This window comes from Pavona decussata, unplaced genomic scaffold, assembly GCF_977016875.1.
Source record: "Pavona decussata unplaced genomic scaffold, jaPavDecu1.1 SCAFFOLD_213, whole genome shotgun sequence".
Taxonomy (NCBI): Eukaryota; Metazoa; Cnidaria; class Anthozoa; order Scleractinia; family Agariciidae; genus Pavona; species Pavona decussata.
Window position 1 is genome coordinate 617,509 of NW_028145618.1, and position 19,775 is coordinate 637,283.

General features: G+C 38.4%; 1 protein-coding gene across 2 annotated transcripts in view; it reads left to right on the top strand.

Annotated features, from left to right (window-relative positions):
- LOC146460461 (putative ATP-dependent RNA helicase DDX4) overlaps window positions 1–14,251 on the top strand; it is a 35,644-nt gene extending 21,393 nt beyond the window's left edge. Inside the window, exons 10-18 of one of the 2 annotated variants that reach the window (XM_085088153.1) lie at window positions 985–1,077; window positions 4,060–4,140; window positions 6,125–6,438; window positions 7,456–7,746; window positions 8,421–8,733; window positions 10,146–10,245; window positions 12,323–12,593; window positions 13,180–13,284; window positions 13,513–14,251. In XM_085088153.1, the coding sequence (XP_084944279.1) occupies window positions 985–1,077; window positions 4,060–4,140; window positions 6,125–6,438; window positions 7,456–7,746; window positions 8,421–8,733; window positions 10,146–10,245; window positions 12,323–12,593; window positions 13,180–13,284; window positions 13,513–13,683 (1,739 nt within the window). In that variant the 3' untranslated portion in view covers window positions 13,684–14,251. The remainder of the gene's footprint in view (window positions 1–984; window positions 1,078–4,059; window positions 4,141–6,124; window positions 6,439–7,455; window positions 7,747–8,420; window positions 8,734–10,145; window positions 10,246–12,322; window positions 12,594–13,179; window positions 13,285–13,512) is intronic. The other variant, XM_085088154.1, reaches the window with a different exon arrangement.
- The last annotated feature ends 5,524 nt before the right edge of the window (window positions 14,252–19,775 follow it).

Consider the following 19,775-nt stretch of genomic DNA (forward strand, 5'->3'; position numbering starts at 1 on the left):
ACAAGATGCCCTTAATCGACATATTCACGGAATGCTTAATGTTGTCCCATTTATTCCCCATTGTATGCTTCGCAGAGTTTTAAAACCTATCCTCCTTTCGCAATTGAAATAATTGAATGGTTTTATTCAGAGAGACTGCGTGATATTTTATTGTTGTGTTGCTGGGAATCATACCGGAAATAACTCTGCGATAACGTCATAACCCCCGCTTGAACTGGTCTGGTTTCCTCTGCGTTGAATTATTCGATCTGTTTGTAAAAGCGTAGTTTCTTCGCGGTGAACTCTCCCAATTTCCACCGTTTTAACTGTTCAGTACTACTTGGAAGTTATTGTTTAGATTTACCTCTTGAAAAACGTTTGTTTTCTTTCTGAAAACGGCAGATCCGAGTCTTAAATTCATACATGTGGCCGCCATTGAATGAAAACAACCTTCTAAATTATGTTTGTTTAACGTCACACAGGTAAAGATGAGTAGGTCCCCTCCCTCGTGATATACGCACCAATAATGGATTTTGATTGGGCCGTTTTTGTTCAAGACAATCAGAACAATAAATCCCTTCTGGGAGAAGGCAGAATTTAATGTAGGTTTAATGAATAAATCAAATGAAAATTTGACGTCACACAGAAAGGGATGAAAGGGTCCCCTCTCTCGTGATATGTGCCTAAATAATAGATTTTGATTGGGCCGCTTCTGTCGAAGACAATCAGAACAATACATCCCTACTAGGGGAGGACATATTTTAATGCATAAATTAATTTGTCGATTTGTGACTACCACTACGAAAAAAAAAAAGATACCCGACCCAAACCTGGACACAGCCTGCCCTGCGAGCATTCCGTGTAACAAGGGGTTTGTGCTTTATTGAACTGTAAGTTGCAAAAATTTAAAGCTTAGACAGCCACAAGTTTACATTTTTTGGTGTGGGGAGGGGTAGCAGCAGTGCTTAATATGTTCAATAACAGGAAGGTTGTACTTCACTTTAGGTTTAGATAAAGCGTGTCACAAGTGTGGAGAAGAAGGACACTTTGCCAGGGAATGTCCAGCTCTTGCTTCAGCTTCTCCATCACGAGACAAAGGTTTATTGTTATTTAAAATGTATCGTAATCAATTTTACTTATCTTCAAATTTATTGTTTATGGGTCAAAGAAACACCAGAGATCCTTTTTTTGCGGTCATTTCAACCTGCTGCAGCCTTTGTTTGATGAAAAGCTCCAAAATATGTTGTAAATACATGTAGCCCTTACATAAAACCAGTTTTTTGAGCCATTCACTCCTAGAAGTTTTCCAAAAACCATATTTTCAAGTAAAAAATGCCATTAAATTTTATTCCTGTACATTATTGCTATTGCAGCAAGGGAGCCTGAAGTGGCCAAGCAAGGCAGCGCTCTTAAATTAGCACAGACATAATACTTATGGGGCCTTTTGGTTCACCTTTCTTGCAAAATGCAAATTATTTTAGTTGCGGTAAGATCAAAGGGGCGAGGCATTGTGGTTCATTTTGTGGACGCCACAATGCAACGAGCTGCTCTGCTCTGCTCGCTCCTGGTCAACTGAGTTCCGATAGAGCTTAAGAGATTGAGTTAAATATTTCCTTGTTTTTAATGCCCCTAATTTTGCAGATTGTTTTTATTTTATTTGTATGTTCCAAACTGGATCTCTTTTAACATCAGAACATTAATATTTGGCATTTAAGCTTAAGATACATTTCCTCCAACTAAGAATAAATGAAGGCAAATTCTTGAAAGTTGTGTTGTTGATTGCCTGGGTTGATAACTTCCAAACTTTGTTCATTTTTGAGTGCAAAAACATACTTGGCACTCTTGCTTATTATTATTATTATTATTATTATTATTATTATTATTATTACACTATAATTTGAATACTATCTCGTCCAAATAGCAAACAATTCATGCAAGGCCTGTGTTTGTAGAAGAATGGCCTCTCACTTTGAATGGTTCAATTTTCAGAACTCTCACAGCCAAATAACACTGGCTACTGCACCGAAATTGCTGAGACAGCTTATAGCTTATTTCCAATCTATGCAATCTTCCAAACTTGTCATCTTTGTCATCATCATTTGTTTTTATTTAGTTTTCTTGTTTCACATAGGCACAACTGGTCACTTTCAACTCTTTGAACCTTCCCTTCCTATTCTCAACATAATAGTTTTAACTCACCTCCCTCCCCACAGCAGAACTTACAGATGTTATGGTATACTAGTATATGATAACTAAATTACAACAAAATAATTGAAAACACCCTATGAAATGTAGAGAGTAGGTACAGTCGACTTCTGATGACTCAAACCTTCTGTGGAAATTGAATCATATTTTCAAGATTGAAAGTATCCCTACAAGTTGTATTCACAAATTGAAAAAGGTTCAAATTATGAGGAGTTGAGACCAAATGACCGGGAATAACAAAAAAATGGTGTTTACTGCTTCTTTCTTTTCGCACAAGGTACATTTTATTCAATTTTAATTGTATAGAAGTTGAGTGACAGTGGAACAATAGTTCTAAGTTATAAATCAGAACGTAACATAAGGTGAAACAAAACTAAGCAGAGCAGCAGGAGAAGACTTAGTATTACTGCAAACTGTATTTCTTTAATTATAAGGGCCTTTTCATTTGGTGTCCCCAATACAGTCAACCCTCACCTTGTGGACACCTCACTATTATGGACACTACGATAATACGGACAGCAACTAAATCTCTGGCAAAAATAAATTACAGACATTTGACTGAAATAAGTTCCCACTGTTACGGACTCTTGTTATTAAGGACACTAATTTGCAGTCCCAAGGGTGTCCGTAATAAAGGGAGTTGAATGTAATTGGGACAGGTGGTTTCCTTTGACTGGCAAGGACTGACACAAAATTGATTGATTGATTGATTGATTGATTGATTGACTGATTTTAACTTCATTAAATTCATGTGTCTTATGTCTATTCATACTGCTCCTTCATGTCCATAGTTTCATCATGACTCTACTTCCTGCAGCCTTCAACATTTCTCCCCAGCATGCTATTCAGGTCCCAGGGGGGGTACTTGGGTATAAACGTGACGGAGGGGGTCTGACAGAGTCTTATATTTTGCACCAAAAAAAATACATGGACCATATATTGTGCACTCAAAAAAATACAAGACTGGAAATTTTAGACCCAAAAAAATACAAGTGCAAGTTGCGGCCAGCGATGAAAGTTAATGTGTTAGCAAAGATACCGATGATAGGGCCGATGATAAGTTTGTCTAATAGATGAGTCATGGAGAGAAGTAAATGACGTCTTAGTTTACAAAGTGTCATTGTCTTCATTCTCATTGGTGTTTGCCGGTGGCCCCCGGGCCCCATGTAGCTTAGAAAATACGCAGCTGCCTGGAAATTCGGCACTCCGGTTACATGCAGATTCAGTTTGAATCATACTTTCGGATCTTGAGGGAACTTTGGCTTGAATTGTGTTAGAACTATAAGCCTGGCGGAAATTCGAACCCAAGAAAATACAGGAGTTGAAAATTTTAGACCAAAAAAAATACGTCGGACCCCCCGTCACGTTTACACCCGAGTTTCCCCCCTGGGATTCAGGTTTTGATACAATACCAGGCAAGCCTCAAATCAACATATTATATCAATGCTGTTAGAACTAACTCTGGGAAATTTCATCAAATAATTGGGATAAGAATATTTTATATATACAAAAAAAAAAAAAAAAACAAAGGCAATGAAGGTGATTTCTTGTGCATTTTTGTTAAATTGTTAGCCTAGTATTACATGTTCATTTTTGTCTTTAGTAGTAATAATAGTAACAATGGTTCTCGTTCTCTTGTTGTACCTTAGACTTTTTATTATATGCTATTCTGGTGCTTCAAGTTCCAAACAATTTTATTTTGAGTTTGCAAGTGAAGACGGCCCTTTGGTTGAAATTTTAAAGACAAGAAGAGTGCCTCTTGTACTCAGAACATAACATTTGGGGGTTATCATCATTTTTCCTTGCTTCGCTGAGAAAACCTTTGCAGCAGTTGATCTTAATGGATCATCTTTCTTTTTTTTCATTATTTCCCAGGTGGTCAAAACTGTTACAAATGCAATGAAGTTGGACACTTTGCAAGAGAATGTCCAAACCAAGAAGAGAATGGAGGAAGAGGTTAGAACTTTTTTTTTTTTACAGAGTAATGTCAATTCCTGCCGTAGTGGACAGCTCAAGGGTCATTACTATTTTGGTTTCCATGAAAGAACTTCCAGTAGTAGTCACACATTATAAGGGCGCATTTGATACCTTACATCTATAGCAGTTTGTTCCAATTTGACTAAATTTATTGTAAACGTAAGATTTTTTTCAACATTTTATGCAGCTTTTCTTTATTGTGAAAATCATAACGTTCACAGAATATTTGAAGTTTCCTTTAACCACAGTTCTATTGCTGCTTACCCAACCTGAAAAAAACGAAGTTAATATGAATGAACAAAAAGCTTAATTTTGAGGAGGAACAAAATCTGGAACCTAAGGGATTACTTTACTCTTTCATCCTGAAGCTATGAGATTTAAGGGGAATCTGAGCCCATGGCAGGTATGACAGAGAAAAAAAATTAATCATTGTGCAAGTCCTGAAAAAATCCATACCCACCCTATGGGAGTTCATTGGAAATTTCTAGGGGGAGGGGGGTCTTTGAAGGCCAAATTTTAGAAGCAAAGTGTGAAGCAAAACTGGAATTTCCTGGGGGGATGGGAGTGCAAAACAAGCCCTTCAATTGTTTCTAGGTGGCCACTACTATTTACTAGCAACTAGAAATGTATTTTTATGCACTACATGAAAATCCTGCTGCTATGAAGCATTAAATGTTGAGATGTAATTAGCATATTGGAAGTCTTGATTCTGGTTAACCAGATGCTTGTCATGTACCAGCATAAGAACATATTACATTATTTTATAAACCTCATCAATTCACAGAGATAAAAATACTACCATATTGTTCATTGATCCCACCTATGCCCTTGTTCTTCAAAGAGTGTAAGAAAAAGCTTCTGAACTTGAATTGTGAGACAAACACAGTCTGCTGGCCACTTTATAAAAATTCCACCAAGTTTAGTTTGTGTTTTGTTGAGGCTCAATAGCGGCTGAGTACAAAGGCTGCTTAATGCCATGTTTAATCAGAGAAGAGGTGAAGTGTACTTTATATTCAAATGCACTAAGGTTGAAAACAAAATGCCAAATGGTGACATGATTCTGCAGCAGTCATAGGCACTTCCCTGAGACTTTGATAAAGGGGTTTCCAATAACATGTCTGATCCAAAGGTGAACTGCCCTACCACATGCAGGACTTTCCTTGAAACATGATCACTTGCTTACCTAACCCAAACCTTACCTTGAGACTTTGTGGAGGGTTGACCTCATAGGATCATACTTGGAAGCAAGGCAAATTTACGTTCGCCCATTACAGAGACCACAGAGAAAATATCTTGATTTTTCCTTACTTAGCGACACAAATAACCTAACAGAACACACGATTAGGCTTGTCCTCCTTTGTCAAATGCAATGATGACTGTGCTATGACTGCCCTGTGACATTAGAGTCTCCATGAGGGAAAAGGCAACTGTACAGTGTAGGGTGGTGGTAAACATCTTCAGGATGACAAGCCATTAGTCTCCCAGACATACCTTCCCTTACTTACTAATACATGACTAGGAGAATGAGGTCACAGTAAAGGAGCTCTAGGTTTAACAACATGAATTGACTGGTAGTATTACTACTTGTACTGGTTGGGTTGTTAGTCCATCATCACCCCCACCCCCACCCCCCATCTTGTACTTTTATTGTGTTAAGTTCTCTGGCTAATGGCTTGACTTATGAGTGGGTTAGTGAATATAATGAGGGATAGCCTGGCAGACTTGGGAGGAAAGAGCAAGGGAAAGCAGGGGAAAAGCAAAACATTTACATTGTGTTAACATTAAAGGAACAAAAACTGACAGGAGCTTCCCCAGACAAAGTTCTGAACTGGAAAGTAAAAGATGCAGGACTGAGCTCCTAATCTCTCCACCACCCTCCCAGCTGTGCTGCAAAGGAACAGGAACAGCTTTGTAGTTTGCTATTTTTTTGCTCATCTTCAATGTTACAATTCTGTTTCTTCAGGCCCTGAGGGAAAGATGGCTCCAGTGACATACATTCCACCAGAACTTCCAAGTAACATCGATGAACTTTTCCAGGATGCACCACACAGTGGATTAAATTTTGACAAGTATGATGCAATCCCTGTAAATGTCACTGGCAAAGAGATTCCTCCTGCTATTTCTACTTTTGAAGAAGCTGGGATCTTAGAACAGTGTGCATTAAACATTCAAAAAGCGCAGTTCACTAAGCCAACACCCATTCAGAAGTATGCAATTCCCATTACACTGGCTGGCAGAGACCTGATGGCTTGTGCACAGACAGGATCGGGCAAAACTGTAAGTTATTGATTCTCAGTTTTTTGGTTCTGAGTTGTGTCAGAAACTTTATTTACAATATATTTACAGTATGTGGACTGACAAAAACTTTCTAGAATTTGCATGAATGAATTTACGGGGCATGTTTTGATTGATGTTTTTATTGATTAATTTGAATTTTGGCAATGTTTCAGTTTGAATTTACAATGGTGTTGCAATAGGAAATTCAAGTAATTGAATATTTCAAGTATGAGAAACACATTAAATCCCTCTTAGTAACCGAGTTCGAGGTCTCTACTGCAAGTTACAGACCAAGTTTTTTTCCCGTTGATTTATGTCCCAAGTGCGAAGGGTGTTGGCCATAAATCAGTGGGAAAAAACGAGGATCCGTAACTTACAGTAGGGACCGAGAAAATGAGGTTAGTAAGATATTTATTATTTCTCTGAGGTTAATCGAGTGCGTAGGAAAATTTAGCGGGCAGTACAGTGAAATACGGCCCGCAAAATTGACCAATCACTCTGTGCGTACTATTACTGAGAGCTATACAGTTATGTAATAAAGGAAAATAATGAATTATTAAAAATAATATTTTGGACACTTTTTCGTCTAATCTTGCATTACCTTTGTCTTTGCTGGAACGATTTATGCAATTCCCCAGACAAAACCTTTCCAAAAAAAAATGTTTTATTGGTATATAACATTTAGTACAGGAGTTCACAATTGAATTGTTTAAAATATTTTGGCAAATATTACTAGCATCGGATTTTGTCGTGAGTTCGCGTTTTGAGTAAGTTTAGAAATTTGTTGTTGAGATTCAGGCTTTTTCCTATGTTAGTGGGGAGAGGGGATTATTCTAAGATTGGTTTAAGAGGCAAGCCTGGTACTTTGGTGTTTTAGGTTTGGCTCATGGGTGTTTTGTATCAAACTATTGCTTCATTCATTCTTCTAGATTGCCTTTACGATATGTGGTAAATCAATATTTAAGAAGCCAATAAGTTTTTCAATGGCATAAAGAAATTCTTTTATTCTCGTTGTAGGTTGCATATTTATTGCCTGTGTTGACTGGTATGATTAAACAAGGTCATCTCAGTGGTGGCTACTTAACTGGTGAAACCCAGTATCCTGCGGCACTCTGTCTTGCACCAACTCGTGAGCTTGCTATGCAGATCCATAAAGAAGTTTGCAAGTTTTCTAATGGGACAGTGGTAACCGGTGCAGTGTGTTATGGTGGAGTCAGTGTACAGCATCAGTTGGAAAAGATAAAGAGAGGCTGCCATTTCTTAATTGCCACTCCAGGACGGCTGCTTGACTTTGTTAACCGGAAGCGGGTTGGTACACATACTTTCTCCATAACTCTTACAGATCTCTTCCAGAAGCCTCTCTAGAAAGCAACATATTTTATGACTGTATTTAGTCTGAAGCTCATCTTTTGAAATATTTCTGTAAAATTAATGATCAGTTCATTAGCCACTTTCATGAAATCCAGTTTGAATCAGTTCTCAATAAAACGTAATTGTGAACTTAGCCATCGAGAGATAAATAGTTATAGGCTAAAAACAATCTGTTAAGTTCTTGTATCTGAGTTAAAACAACACAATTAAATTAAAATTGCATAAATGAGATATATATGAATAGCAGTATAAATCCACATACAGAATTGCTCTTCCATTAATTGCTACAGATTGAATTGGAATTTAAATTAGATAATTATATTATTTAGTTATTTATTTTCTGTTTGTGTGTGTGTGTGTGTGTCAGTGAAAATCTGGAGAAAACCTGTTGGAGCAACGATGAGAACCATCAACTATCTCAACCCACATGACTCTGAGTCTGGAAGTTGAATCTAGGGTGTATTGGAAGAAGCTAGCAGGTGCTGTCACCACTGTGTGCATGCCTGTTCCTCCCGGAAACGACATTAACTTATTCACTTGTAGAAACCTTCTGACAACATTTATGTAATGCTTCTAAAACTAAACGTTCGCCTTTACACTGGTTGTTACAGGTGAGTCTGGAAAGTGTGCGCTATCTGATCCTGGATGAGGCTGACCGCATGCTGGATATGGGATTTGAGAATGATGTGCGTAAAATAGTTGAGACGTATGGAATGCCTGATAAGACACAGAGGCAGACACTCATGTTTAGCGCTACCTTCCCAGACGAGATTCAGCGTTTAGCTGCCGACTTTTTGAAAGATAACTACCTGTTTGTAGCTGTGGGAACTATTGGTGGATCAAATCTGGACATCAGTCAGACAGTTATCACTGTCCCTGGAGATGATAAACAGGAGAAACTTTTTGACATTCTTCTTAACTCAGGTATGCATTTCACAGCTTAAACACTTGCTTATAGCTGTATACCTTTAGTTATATCCTTAAACAAAACCCAGGGAATTTAATGAGTTTGCTTATTCAGAAACTAATGCGTTTTTTAGAATAAGGACTGAAAACCTTTCCAAAGGGCATAAAGGACAATGTCCACTAACACCGAAGTACTTTTGCGTGGTTTATGACTATGCGAGAAAAGCAGATCTTAGCAAGGGCTATTGGAATCCAAAAAGAAAATTGGTTTTAACCACGCTTTTCTAGAGATGATTAAGCAACAATGATTCTAAAAAGTGCCAAATTACAAAACAATGTGTGGATTTTTTCCCCGAATTGAAACTTAATTATCTCTGAAAAATACATGGTCACCCCTAATTTTCTTTTCGAATTCCAATAACCCTTGCCACGATCTGCTTTTCCCGCGTAGTTAGAAACCGCGCAAAAATATCTCTGTTTTAGCAGGCACCGCCGTTACGAAATCCGACTTCCTCTAACTCACTAATAATTTATCAAAGGAAAAGAACGAAAATCATTCACTGTGACCGTGGTTTGGATATGTGTTCCTAATTACCATAAAATTTTGCCAGCTTTAGCCTTGAATTTTTGAAGAATTGTTCATCCATCAAACACTCGAAAATGTGTTTCATCAGATATCCAAACACCCCGAAGTCGTTTAAAAAAACTTGGCTGCGCCTCGTTTTTTCAACCTACTTCTCAACGTTTGGATATCTGATGAAACATGCTTTCTCGTGTTTGATATATTACTTCTTGGACGATCGCAAGATGCGCAGAACGTATGCGCAGTCTTTTATAGACCGTTAAATGAAGGTTGTTAATGTGAACGTGTAAGTGCACATAGGCAGTTTTTGAGTAAATCCATCACCAAATAATGTTATTCTGTAATAGACAATATTCGTATTCTCCGTATTAAACTGTATCTAGCTTACAATGGAGACTCTTGCAGAGGAATAAAAAAGTATTAAAAAATATTTGCATCTGGAATGATAACGCTACTTAAGCCTCATATGAAAGCTTGTTCCAGTTCAATACAGAGGATACCATTTGGGTATCCGGTCGTTTCGTTCCAAGTTAAAGTCACTTCGTTCCATTTGCCTGGTAAACACTAGGATAACAGAATGAAAATGATGTATTATTCAGTGAGTGACACAAGCAAACTCGGAAAAAAGAAATCCGAGTGCTCTTATCAGGAGTGGAACCTAAGACCTTCCGATTGCTAGTTCGGATGCTCTACCACTGAGCTACAGGAGACTCGTGGGAGCTAAGGCCATTAAACTAGGTTCATGGGACAAACATCCTACATACTACTAGAATGTCATGTCACTGTGTGGCATATACGCAATTCTTTGCCAGTTTAATTAATTGTAATGAAACCTTTTCTGCAACAGGTACCGACCGAACACTCATATTTGTTGAGCTGAAACGAGTAGCAGACTTTTTGGCATGTCTTCTTTCACAAAACAAGTTCCCTACTACAAGTATTAGTGGGTAAGTTCCTTGTATTACTTTGCATAAACAAACTTATTTACAACATACATCTGAAACGATCGGGGAGCAATCTCTCGTGAGTGCTATGCAGTGCAAAGCTATTGTAACAAAATAATACATCTGAAACGAAAGGAACCAACTTCCCTTAGTTAATGTACAGTGGCTGTGCAAACCTTTTTTGACAAACTTAGTTACAATACACAAAAGATACAGAATCAATATCTCTTGGGTGAACTTTATGAAAGGTAATGAGTATTAGCTTCCCCTTGTCTGTAAACCTAAAAACTTGAGTGTTTCGGACTAGAGTTTTGGCCAGCTGTCAACTCTGCGCTGGAGTTTCTTTCCTCGGGGTGCGGGTGGCTCTGCCGTTAGTGGAACTGTAGTTATATATTTGAGAAGAATACTCAAAGATTCCGTAAAGATGATTACCACAGTAACTATAAAGCAAGGCCGCATGAAACTATGAAACTTTTACAACTTTAACAAACGAAAAGAACGTGAAAGGTTTCACCAGCTAAATTTAAAAAAATGATGAGGTGTCGAATGTTTTCCTGTAGCATTGTTTACATGTCATGTGATTAGAGGGGTTGTGTGACATGTATTTCTGTATGGCCTTTCACAAACTCGGTTTTGCGGAAATGATAAACATATTCAAACAAGGAGCTTTAGTAGGGGAAGGTATCCCAACTAACCTAGACTTTAATCACCCTTATCCTTTGGTACATGTACTTGAAATGAAGGTTTTCCAATTCATATTATTTTTTGTCTGAATTTTGTTCTTTATTCCCATTGGAATTGCATCGTGATACACTTGGCTGGTTGTAGCCCTTGCAGTGGAGTTTGTTCTGTTGCTTCTTTGGACTCCTTTGTTTTTGTTTTTTTAATTTTGAATGGCAAAAGTTACGAAATAATACGTTTAAGAAAAGATCACACAAACCTTTACACCATGTTCCTCTCTTACCCATGATGCCATTTATACCATGATAAGGTCTGCTTATTGGAGTGGTGTTAGCTGTTTTCGTGATCTTGCATGTGTCTCGTGTATGTTGTGGTTTATATTTCTTTTTTTTTTTTACCCAAACCAGTTTAATTTGTTTTCCTTTGTCTCATATATTTCATGACCATGATGATAACCTGAAACCATGGAAAATAAAAATCAAACCAAAAACTAATTAAAACACAACATACGTTCTTTCGTGGGTGGTCCTTCATCCGTGTAATAGTGTGTACGGTATGAAATTTTGACAATAACATGTATTGCTAGACTACAAGTGGTCTCTTATTTCTGCCAGTGATGAGCAACAAAACACGCAGGTGTGCAGGAAAATCACTTCCTGTATAGGCATCCCAGAAAGCATTGCGAGACTAGTTTATTACAGACTGATAGTTTTATTTGACCACCTTCAATCAGTGTCTAAATACAATTAATAATGATAGATAGTTTAATAACTGGAGCGGCCATCATTGTCTTTAATTCCTCAATTAACTTGCCAGACACTGGCCTTGAAATCCCAATAGCCCTTTCAGCCCTCTACTAATGCCACAAAGGATTTTAACATTAGCCAGGGATTTGTAGATTTTGAGATTTTATTTGCACTAGATTTGCAGCTTTCGTTCTTCAATGGCGTGTTCGGGAAGCGTCAGCTGTACATTAGCAGTCAACTCAGTGAAATCACAGTGAGAAAACAAGTTATTATTTACATCAGTTCGTTAATGTGACGGAATTCGAAACAGTTGAAATACTTACAATTTGTGTTCATTAATCCTTGAAGTCCCTTTCGTTTCGAACTTCTCACCTTGGGATTAAACCAAGAGTAATGCACCATCGTTACAAGACTTGATGTTATGTTAAATTCTTGTCACCTGACCTGACTTTCCTGCCTCGCGATTTCGAGGCGATAGCTGATAACTAACGACAATAAGTGCAAATTGACGAAATTTTTATCTGCATGAAGTGTAAATCACCACTACACATTTTCAACACCAATGCATAAATACACGGGGACTATAGGGGCCACAAAAGCCCAATCTGCAGTCCTTCAAATATTAAGTAAAGTATTGTAACTGTTATGTACAGGGACAGAACACAGCAAGAGCGTGAAGCAGCTCTGCGTGACTTCAGGAGTGGAAGAGCACCAGTGCTTGTAGCAACGTCAGTGGCAGCTCGAGGTCTGGATATCCCAGATGTCAAGCATGTGATCAACTATGACCTCCCTCAGGATATTGAGGAATATGTACATCGTATTGGTCGCACTGGGCGGATTGGCAACAAAGGAAAAGCTACTTCATTTTTTCAGCCCGGAAAAGATGAGAGACTTGCCCGCAGTTTGGTAAAAGTTTTATCTCAGGTAAAAATTAAATGCTATGTACGCTAATTAATTTTTGTCCATTAATTATTCCACAAGTGTGCATTGGTTGTGAGATTGTGGACAGCCACCGGGGCACATAGCACTTTGTTTGCGATACGCCCATATCCAACAAGCGCAAGTGGAATAAACTAACCTGTAATTCTAGCCGTCCTGTGATGAACTAGCATGCCATCCAGGATGAGTAATCATGCTGCTAGTCCCTTAATACTTCAGAAACCAAACCTTGATGTCCAGGGCCCAGCTGTGCAAAAGTCGATTATCGCTAATCCACGATTAAAAGTTAACTAGGGTTTTCATTTTGCTTGTTAAGAAATGGTTTTGAAAACTCATTTAACCTAATGGTGAAGAACGTCGTGGTCATAACTGAGGGACACAAGTCTTTGGAAAGGCTTTTTAATAAGTAATAAAACTCGAATCAAAATTCACGTTAATCTAAGTTTAACTTAATCGGCTTTGAACAGCTGGGCCCAAATGGATAAGTTATTTGTGAGAAATCGTAATCTTACTTGAGCTAGATTACAACAAATTGCTTGCACTGTCTCTTTTTTTTTCTGATGTGTCACAGGCATACCAGGAGGTCCCAGAGTGGCTGGAACAAGTGGCAGAGGAAGCAGTTGGCTCATCATATGGACCTGCTGGTGGCAGGTTTGCATCCAGAGACAGGAGAGAGGTAATTATGTTTCTTCTACATTATGATGATGATGATAAGAATCCACTCAGTGTATTGCAATCCAATCTTTTATTGTTAATGCCCCCTCCTCCTCAGTGGCCTAAAGTCCAATGTGCATGTGAAGTTCGCCAGGCCAACCACCTCTCAAGTTGATGAAACTTGGCTATGGAAACGAACTTTGCATCCATCATCCTGTTAAACTGTTTTTTAAAACTTTTTTTTTTCCAGAGGGATCATCCTAGAGCATCAGCCCATGATCAGCCACGAATGAGTGGTCACACAGATGCGATGAGTGCCGTGACAAGGGGAATAGAGCGAGTTAGTGTCCAGCCTCCTAGTCAATACCTCAGTCACCCAAGAAACGTGTCATCTAACCAAGATGAGGAGGACTGGGACTAAGGACAGCTGCCACTGAAGTATCAATTGAGAAGGAGGATTTTATCCTACCTTGCTGGAATGGATCAAAGTTTCGTTAATTTGATAAAAGAAAATGCCAGAGAACTTACTCAGCGCTACCGTACTAATCAGTCACTAAAAAAGTGAACTGTTTGCTTCGTTTGTTATGTTTCGTTCAGTTACAGAAAATTTATTGCATTGCTTTGGGTACAAGACGTTTATCTTTGTGCTTTTGAAGTGTTCTCGGTGTGTTTACATGTATGAATGTAATCCCAAGGAAAATAATACAGCTTTGTTCGACCCGTTGAATCACCTGTCATGTGAGGTGCCTTTGGTCTTGATCCCGGCATCCTTGCTCTCACAGCAAGTTGGTAGTATTGTTAGAGTGGTACAAAAGGAATGCCAGTGGATCAGTCTTTTTTGTGTTTCAATATTCTTTAGTTTTTCATCTTTTCTTAGTTTCGTTGTCGTTTGAAAGTTCAGGTTCTCCGAGTTTCTGTTAAGTGAAGCACACGAAAAATCTCTTGGTACCAAATACGATGTTGCAATAAACTGCGTTACTTGAAACAGGTGTTCTGGAAGTTGTGATCACATTTTATACTCCCTACTGTTAATAAGATTCTTGTAAATCTACAAAGATGCACTTGCACTTTATCAATTTCAGAACGCTGTTGCCCTACTCTTGTACAAAAGGGGGACAACTAGAGAGAAAAATAAATCATTTAGTCATATTTTCTCCTTATCTCAAAAAGAAGCCTCCAATGGCGTTTAAGGGTTATGTTCCCGGTAATATAAGAGAATGAAGTTTGTCTACTCCGTGAAAACACTAACACGAGGCTCTCAGCTATAGAATATGCGTGTCGAATTTCTCACTCCTCAGTTTTAAGGATTTTACATGGCTGAATAAAGAGAAGTTCATGTCTACAAGGGTAATTCACACTATTTAACTACTTCAATCAAATAACTGCTTGTTAAAATACAACTCTCTTCAATTGGGGGCGTGAAGCAAACTTGTAATTCCATATTCCACGGGTCATCAATGTAACTCGTGCTCATTGATAAAGAAATTCACCTTGCTGATATTTTCATATCTCATCGGGTTACAATGGTAACCCGTTGAAACTTATGCATGGCGGCCTACTACATAGGCAGTAACTTGTACTTATTTCTTCGTCCTGCGTCGTAATTTATGTACTGTTTTTCAGTAATTATACACGGCATACTACAGTAAAAGGCAAACTTCGACAACCGAAGAAAATGTAGAAAATTAATTTAACTCAGTTTACAGTGACTCCTCTCGTTATGAGTTGTACGAAACACTATTCGATGGTGCTCCAGGCAACATGACCATTGCTCCACTGAGCACTGAGGCTCAGGAAACATTCCGTTATTGAAATGCTTCTATTAATACTGTCTCGTCATAATCTGTGGAGCCAACAACAAAAATATGACTTGTTTTTTACACAACAAGGAGCTGTTATCAGCTTATACTCGCGCCATATTTGTCTGAGTGGTGGGTAAGACTACGATCTTTTAGCAGTAATAACTTCCAGCAACGCTAACTCCCCACTATACAGACCTTAACAAGGCGAGCACAACTGGTTTGTGACTCACCTGACAGACTCGCAGACGAAAACAACTACTTAGACAACGTTTTCAACAAGAACAACTACAACAAGGACTTTGTTAGACGTAACACTTACAAGAACACTGAACCTAACGTCACAAACAACGACGCGACTCCCGTAACTACTGTAACTATACCTTACGTAAGGGGCACTTCTGGGACTATCGCACGGATTCTACAACCCTACAATATCCGTGTAGCTCACAAACCTATAACCACTTTACGACAACTACTGACGAAAGTAAAGGACAAAGACGAACCTAACCGCAGACAGGGAGCAGTTTACAAGATCAAATGCTGCGACTGCCAGGCCACTTATATTGGTGAGATCGGCACAAATTTAAACGTACGACTGACTGAACACAAACGAGCAACTAGAAATGGTGATATCAACAATCACATTGCTGAGCACCATTTACAAACGAACCACAGAATCGACTGGGACTCTGCCAAGTGCATTACCTACTGTACAAATTACTATCAACGACTCACTCTGGAAAGCTGGTTTACTAACTTAGAACAAACGCCACTCAACCGTTGCCTACAACTACCTGCACCATACAAACGACTTATTGACAATAACAACGAAACAGACAAACAATAGACATTTTACTAACAATAGACCCACAGACTTTTTGACTAACAAAAGACGGATCGAAACGCACCAATCACTTTTTACAGTCTTCACAGCCAATAACATCACGGCTTACTGACAAACGACCAATAACATCTGGACTTCGTTGACCAATCAGGTTAACAACCAGAGACGTATATACCACCTACTGAAGTTCCACAATTCACTTGACTCTGAAGATGACTTCCGCTCAGGTTGTCGAAACGTCAGTCAAAGTCACCACAAACAGTCCTTCTCAGGACTCCACTCACCCGGATGATCATAATTTACGTACTTAAGAGTATAGAGGGTATCCGGTCAACTCGCCTACGTGCAAACTCGCCTACGAAAAAAACTCGCCTACAACTTGTCAGCTCGCCTACGTAGGCGACTTCTCTTCCTGACATAGGCAAGTTCACTCAAGTAATGTATGCCTTTTAAAAAACTTTATGTTCTATCTAACTCGTTCTTTAATCCATAAACCTAAACAAGCGTGCTATGTTCTAAATTCGCCTACGTAGGCGAGTTAACCAGTAGGCGTAGGCGAGTTGGCATAGGCGAGTTTGCACGTAGGCGAGTTGACCGGTATTCGTATAGAGATATACGCTCAGGAAAAAAGTTCAGGCTTCAGAAGTGATTCATCCTTTTATTGCTTCAGCTCTGGTTCGTATGGTCAAGAGCTGACCACACTCATCAGGCAACTTCAACGAATGACCGGTAAAGATTCAAAAGCTGGCAAAATAACGTAATCGAAAACTGGCGATTTAACACAAGCAAGAATTCACGTGCCATGATACAAACGGTTACGTTACGTTATACAAGAGGTTTTTGGTACATATCTATTTATATGAGGGCATGGATTTGTGAAATTGGAATCATTCGAACCGGTGATTTGAAACAAGCGTTTGCTGGGCGATAAAATACTAATGCACGTGGCGTGATACAATTCACGTGCCATGATACAAACGGTTACTTTACGTTATTCGAGAGGTTTTGAGTACATATCTCTTTCTGTGGGGGCATTAACTTGGTAATTAGTTGCGTTTGTTCAGGCTACAAAGATCTTTTCTACAGATTAAAATAAACTTTTCGTGAAGACATAGGTTACATTTCTTGTTAGTGTTATTATAGGGTTTGCACTTTTTGAGTACTTTCCATTTAATGCGAAATGTTTTGTTTGCGTCCTTAAACGATAGTTCCGTTGCATTTCGTCTGTTGGCGTTTCGGGAAGAATGTGTTGTGGTTTCGGTATCGTTCTGTAAAGTTTGATGACAGTCCCACGTACGATTCTGTTGTTGTTACCGTCGTTTGCTGAACCACGTTCGCTTGGAGGCATTTACCATCAAGAGGGCATTCTGCCTTCTTCCTGCAGTTGCAGCTCGGGTCATGATTTTAGTTTGGGGTCGTTGCTACATTTGAGAGTATCTGTTTGTTATGTGATGCAATGATGGTTTTTATGTTTGGCATGCATGAGTAGCTGAGGTTTAGTGTGTGTCTGTTAAAGATCTTGTTTAATGGGTGGTTCTTGGGGAAGCATTTGTCAACGATGGATAAAAATTTCTGTACAATTGACAATTTTTAATCTCCTATATTTATGTCTGGGTCAATTCCAAAAGCGATCATCCCCCCCCCCCCCCCCCCCGGGCAAACCCTCGGGCAAATGCCTGATCAAATTCCCCTCTATATGGGCCGATTTCTAGGTCAAATGCCCCACTGGTTGGGGCTGAAAAGTCATCGTGTTGGTTTTTTTTGTATTCGCTAGCTCTGTTTATATAAAAATCAACGAAATTCATACATTAATAAATTTAAAACAATTTATTATTAAAGATAATGCATAATATCACATATGAAACTCAACTAACAGGGAGTTTAACGATATATGTACCGATACTCGCTTTTCTTTTATATTAAATGTACATGAAGTTTGCTAATACGTGTGATAACAAGAACAATGATGAAAAACACTACGTTATGAAACCTAGACATGCCAACAAGTCGAGCTTCGAATGCCGAGCGAAGGGAGAACGAAGCTTAAGGGAACTTGGACATACCACTGAAAATGAGAAGCGAAGGGCAATATGTAACCCCGCCATGCCAAAAACAATCTCAGATATATTTGTTGGAACGTTTCTCTATGGTAGTATTAAATGGCTTACTACATTAAAAACTGTTTGACGCAAAATATACGCGTAAATTCTGGCTGTGAATAAAGCATTCCGGGGTCAAATGCCCGATGGGTCGGATTTCTATTCGCGTCAAATGCCCCACTATGTGGAGCCGAACAGGGGTCAAATGCCCGGGGGTTGCCCGGGGGGGGATGATCGCGCTTGGAATTGACTGATACATTAGCATACACTGACATAAACAGGCTTATTCTATTTTGCGAAACGAAACGAAACGAAATGAAACGAAATATGCTGCAATGCGTGACAATCGGCATGAATGTTTTAATAACTTGAGTTCGAGACAAAATGGCTGCCTTTGGAAGCTTATTTGATGACAATTAACGCCATTTCGCAAAGTAGTAATTTTACAATATTACTAATTTGCGAAACGGCTTCTAAATTACCTTTTAAACCCAAGTTAACCATCTCTGTGCTTAAAATATCAATCTAAGTTGTCTGTCGGGCATTTTACATTTCTCTTTTCGCTCTAAAACCTTGTCCTGGCGATAAAGAAGCTCGTTTCGCAAAATAGTAATTTTGCTAAAAATTACTATTTTGCGAAACGGCTTCTAAATTACCTTTTAAACCCAAGTTAACCATCTACGCCCTTAAAATATCAACCTAAGTTGTCTGTTATACATTTTACATTTCTCTTTTCGCTCTTAAACCTTGTCCTGGCGATAAAGAAGCTCATTTCGCAAAATAGTAATTTTTAGCAAAATTACCATTTTGCGAAACGGCTTCTAAACCCAAATGGCTTTTAAACCCAAGTTAATCTAAACGGCTTTTAAACCCAATTTAACCATCTATGCGCTTAAAATATCAACCTAAGTTGTCTGTTATGCATTTTAATTACGCCAGTTTAAAATCTTGTACAATATTTATGTTTTAGAGGTAATGTAGTGAATGCATATTTAGTAAATAAATTTATAGGAAATAAAGGTCAATTTTGAAGAGATATTAACGATAACGGACACGAGCTTATAGGATGGGAACCCGGCACAAAATGCATACTAACAATTAACAATTATCATAATATATTTTACTGCAAAAGGAACTTCTTCGTCTTCAAGATGCCGAGATTAATGGCAAAACAGACTATTGATATTTTAGAAGGTAATTTGAAGCCGTTTCGCAAAATACTTAATTTTGCCAAAAATTACTATTTTGCGAAATGAGCTTCTTTATCGCAAGGACAAAGTTTAAGGGCGAAAAGAGAAATGGAAAATGTAAATATGACAACTTAGGTTGTTATTTTAAGTGCATAGATAGTTAACCTGCTAGAAGCCGTTTCGCAAAATGGTAATTTTGCTAAAAATTACTATTTTGCGAAATGAGCTTCTTTATCGCCAGGACAAGGTTTAAGAGCGAAAAGAGAAATGAAAAATGCATAACAGACAACTTAGGTTGATATTTTAAGCGCATAGATGGTTAACTTGGGTTTAAAAGGTAATTTAGAAGCCGTTTCGTAAAATAGTAATTTTTAACAAAATCACTATTTTGCGAAACGAGCTTCTTTATTGCCAGGACAAAGTTTGAGAGCGAAAAGAGAAATGTAAAATGCCCAACAGACAACTTAGGTTGATATTTTAAGCGCAGAGATGGTTAATTTGGGTTTAAAAGGTAATTTAGAAGCCGTTTCGCAAAATAGTAATATTGTAAAATTACTACTTTGCGAAATGGCGCTAAT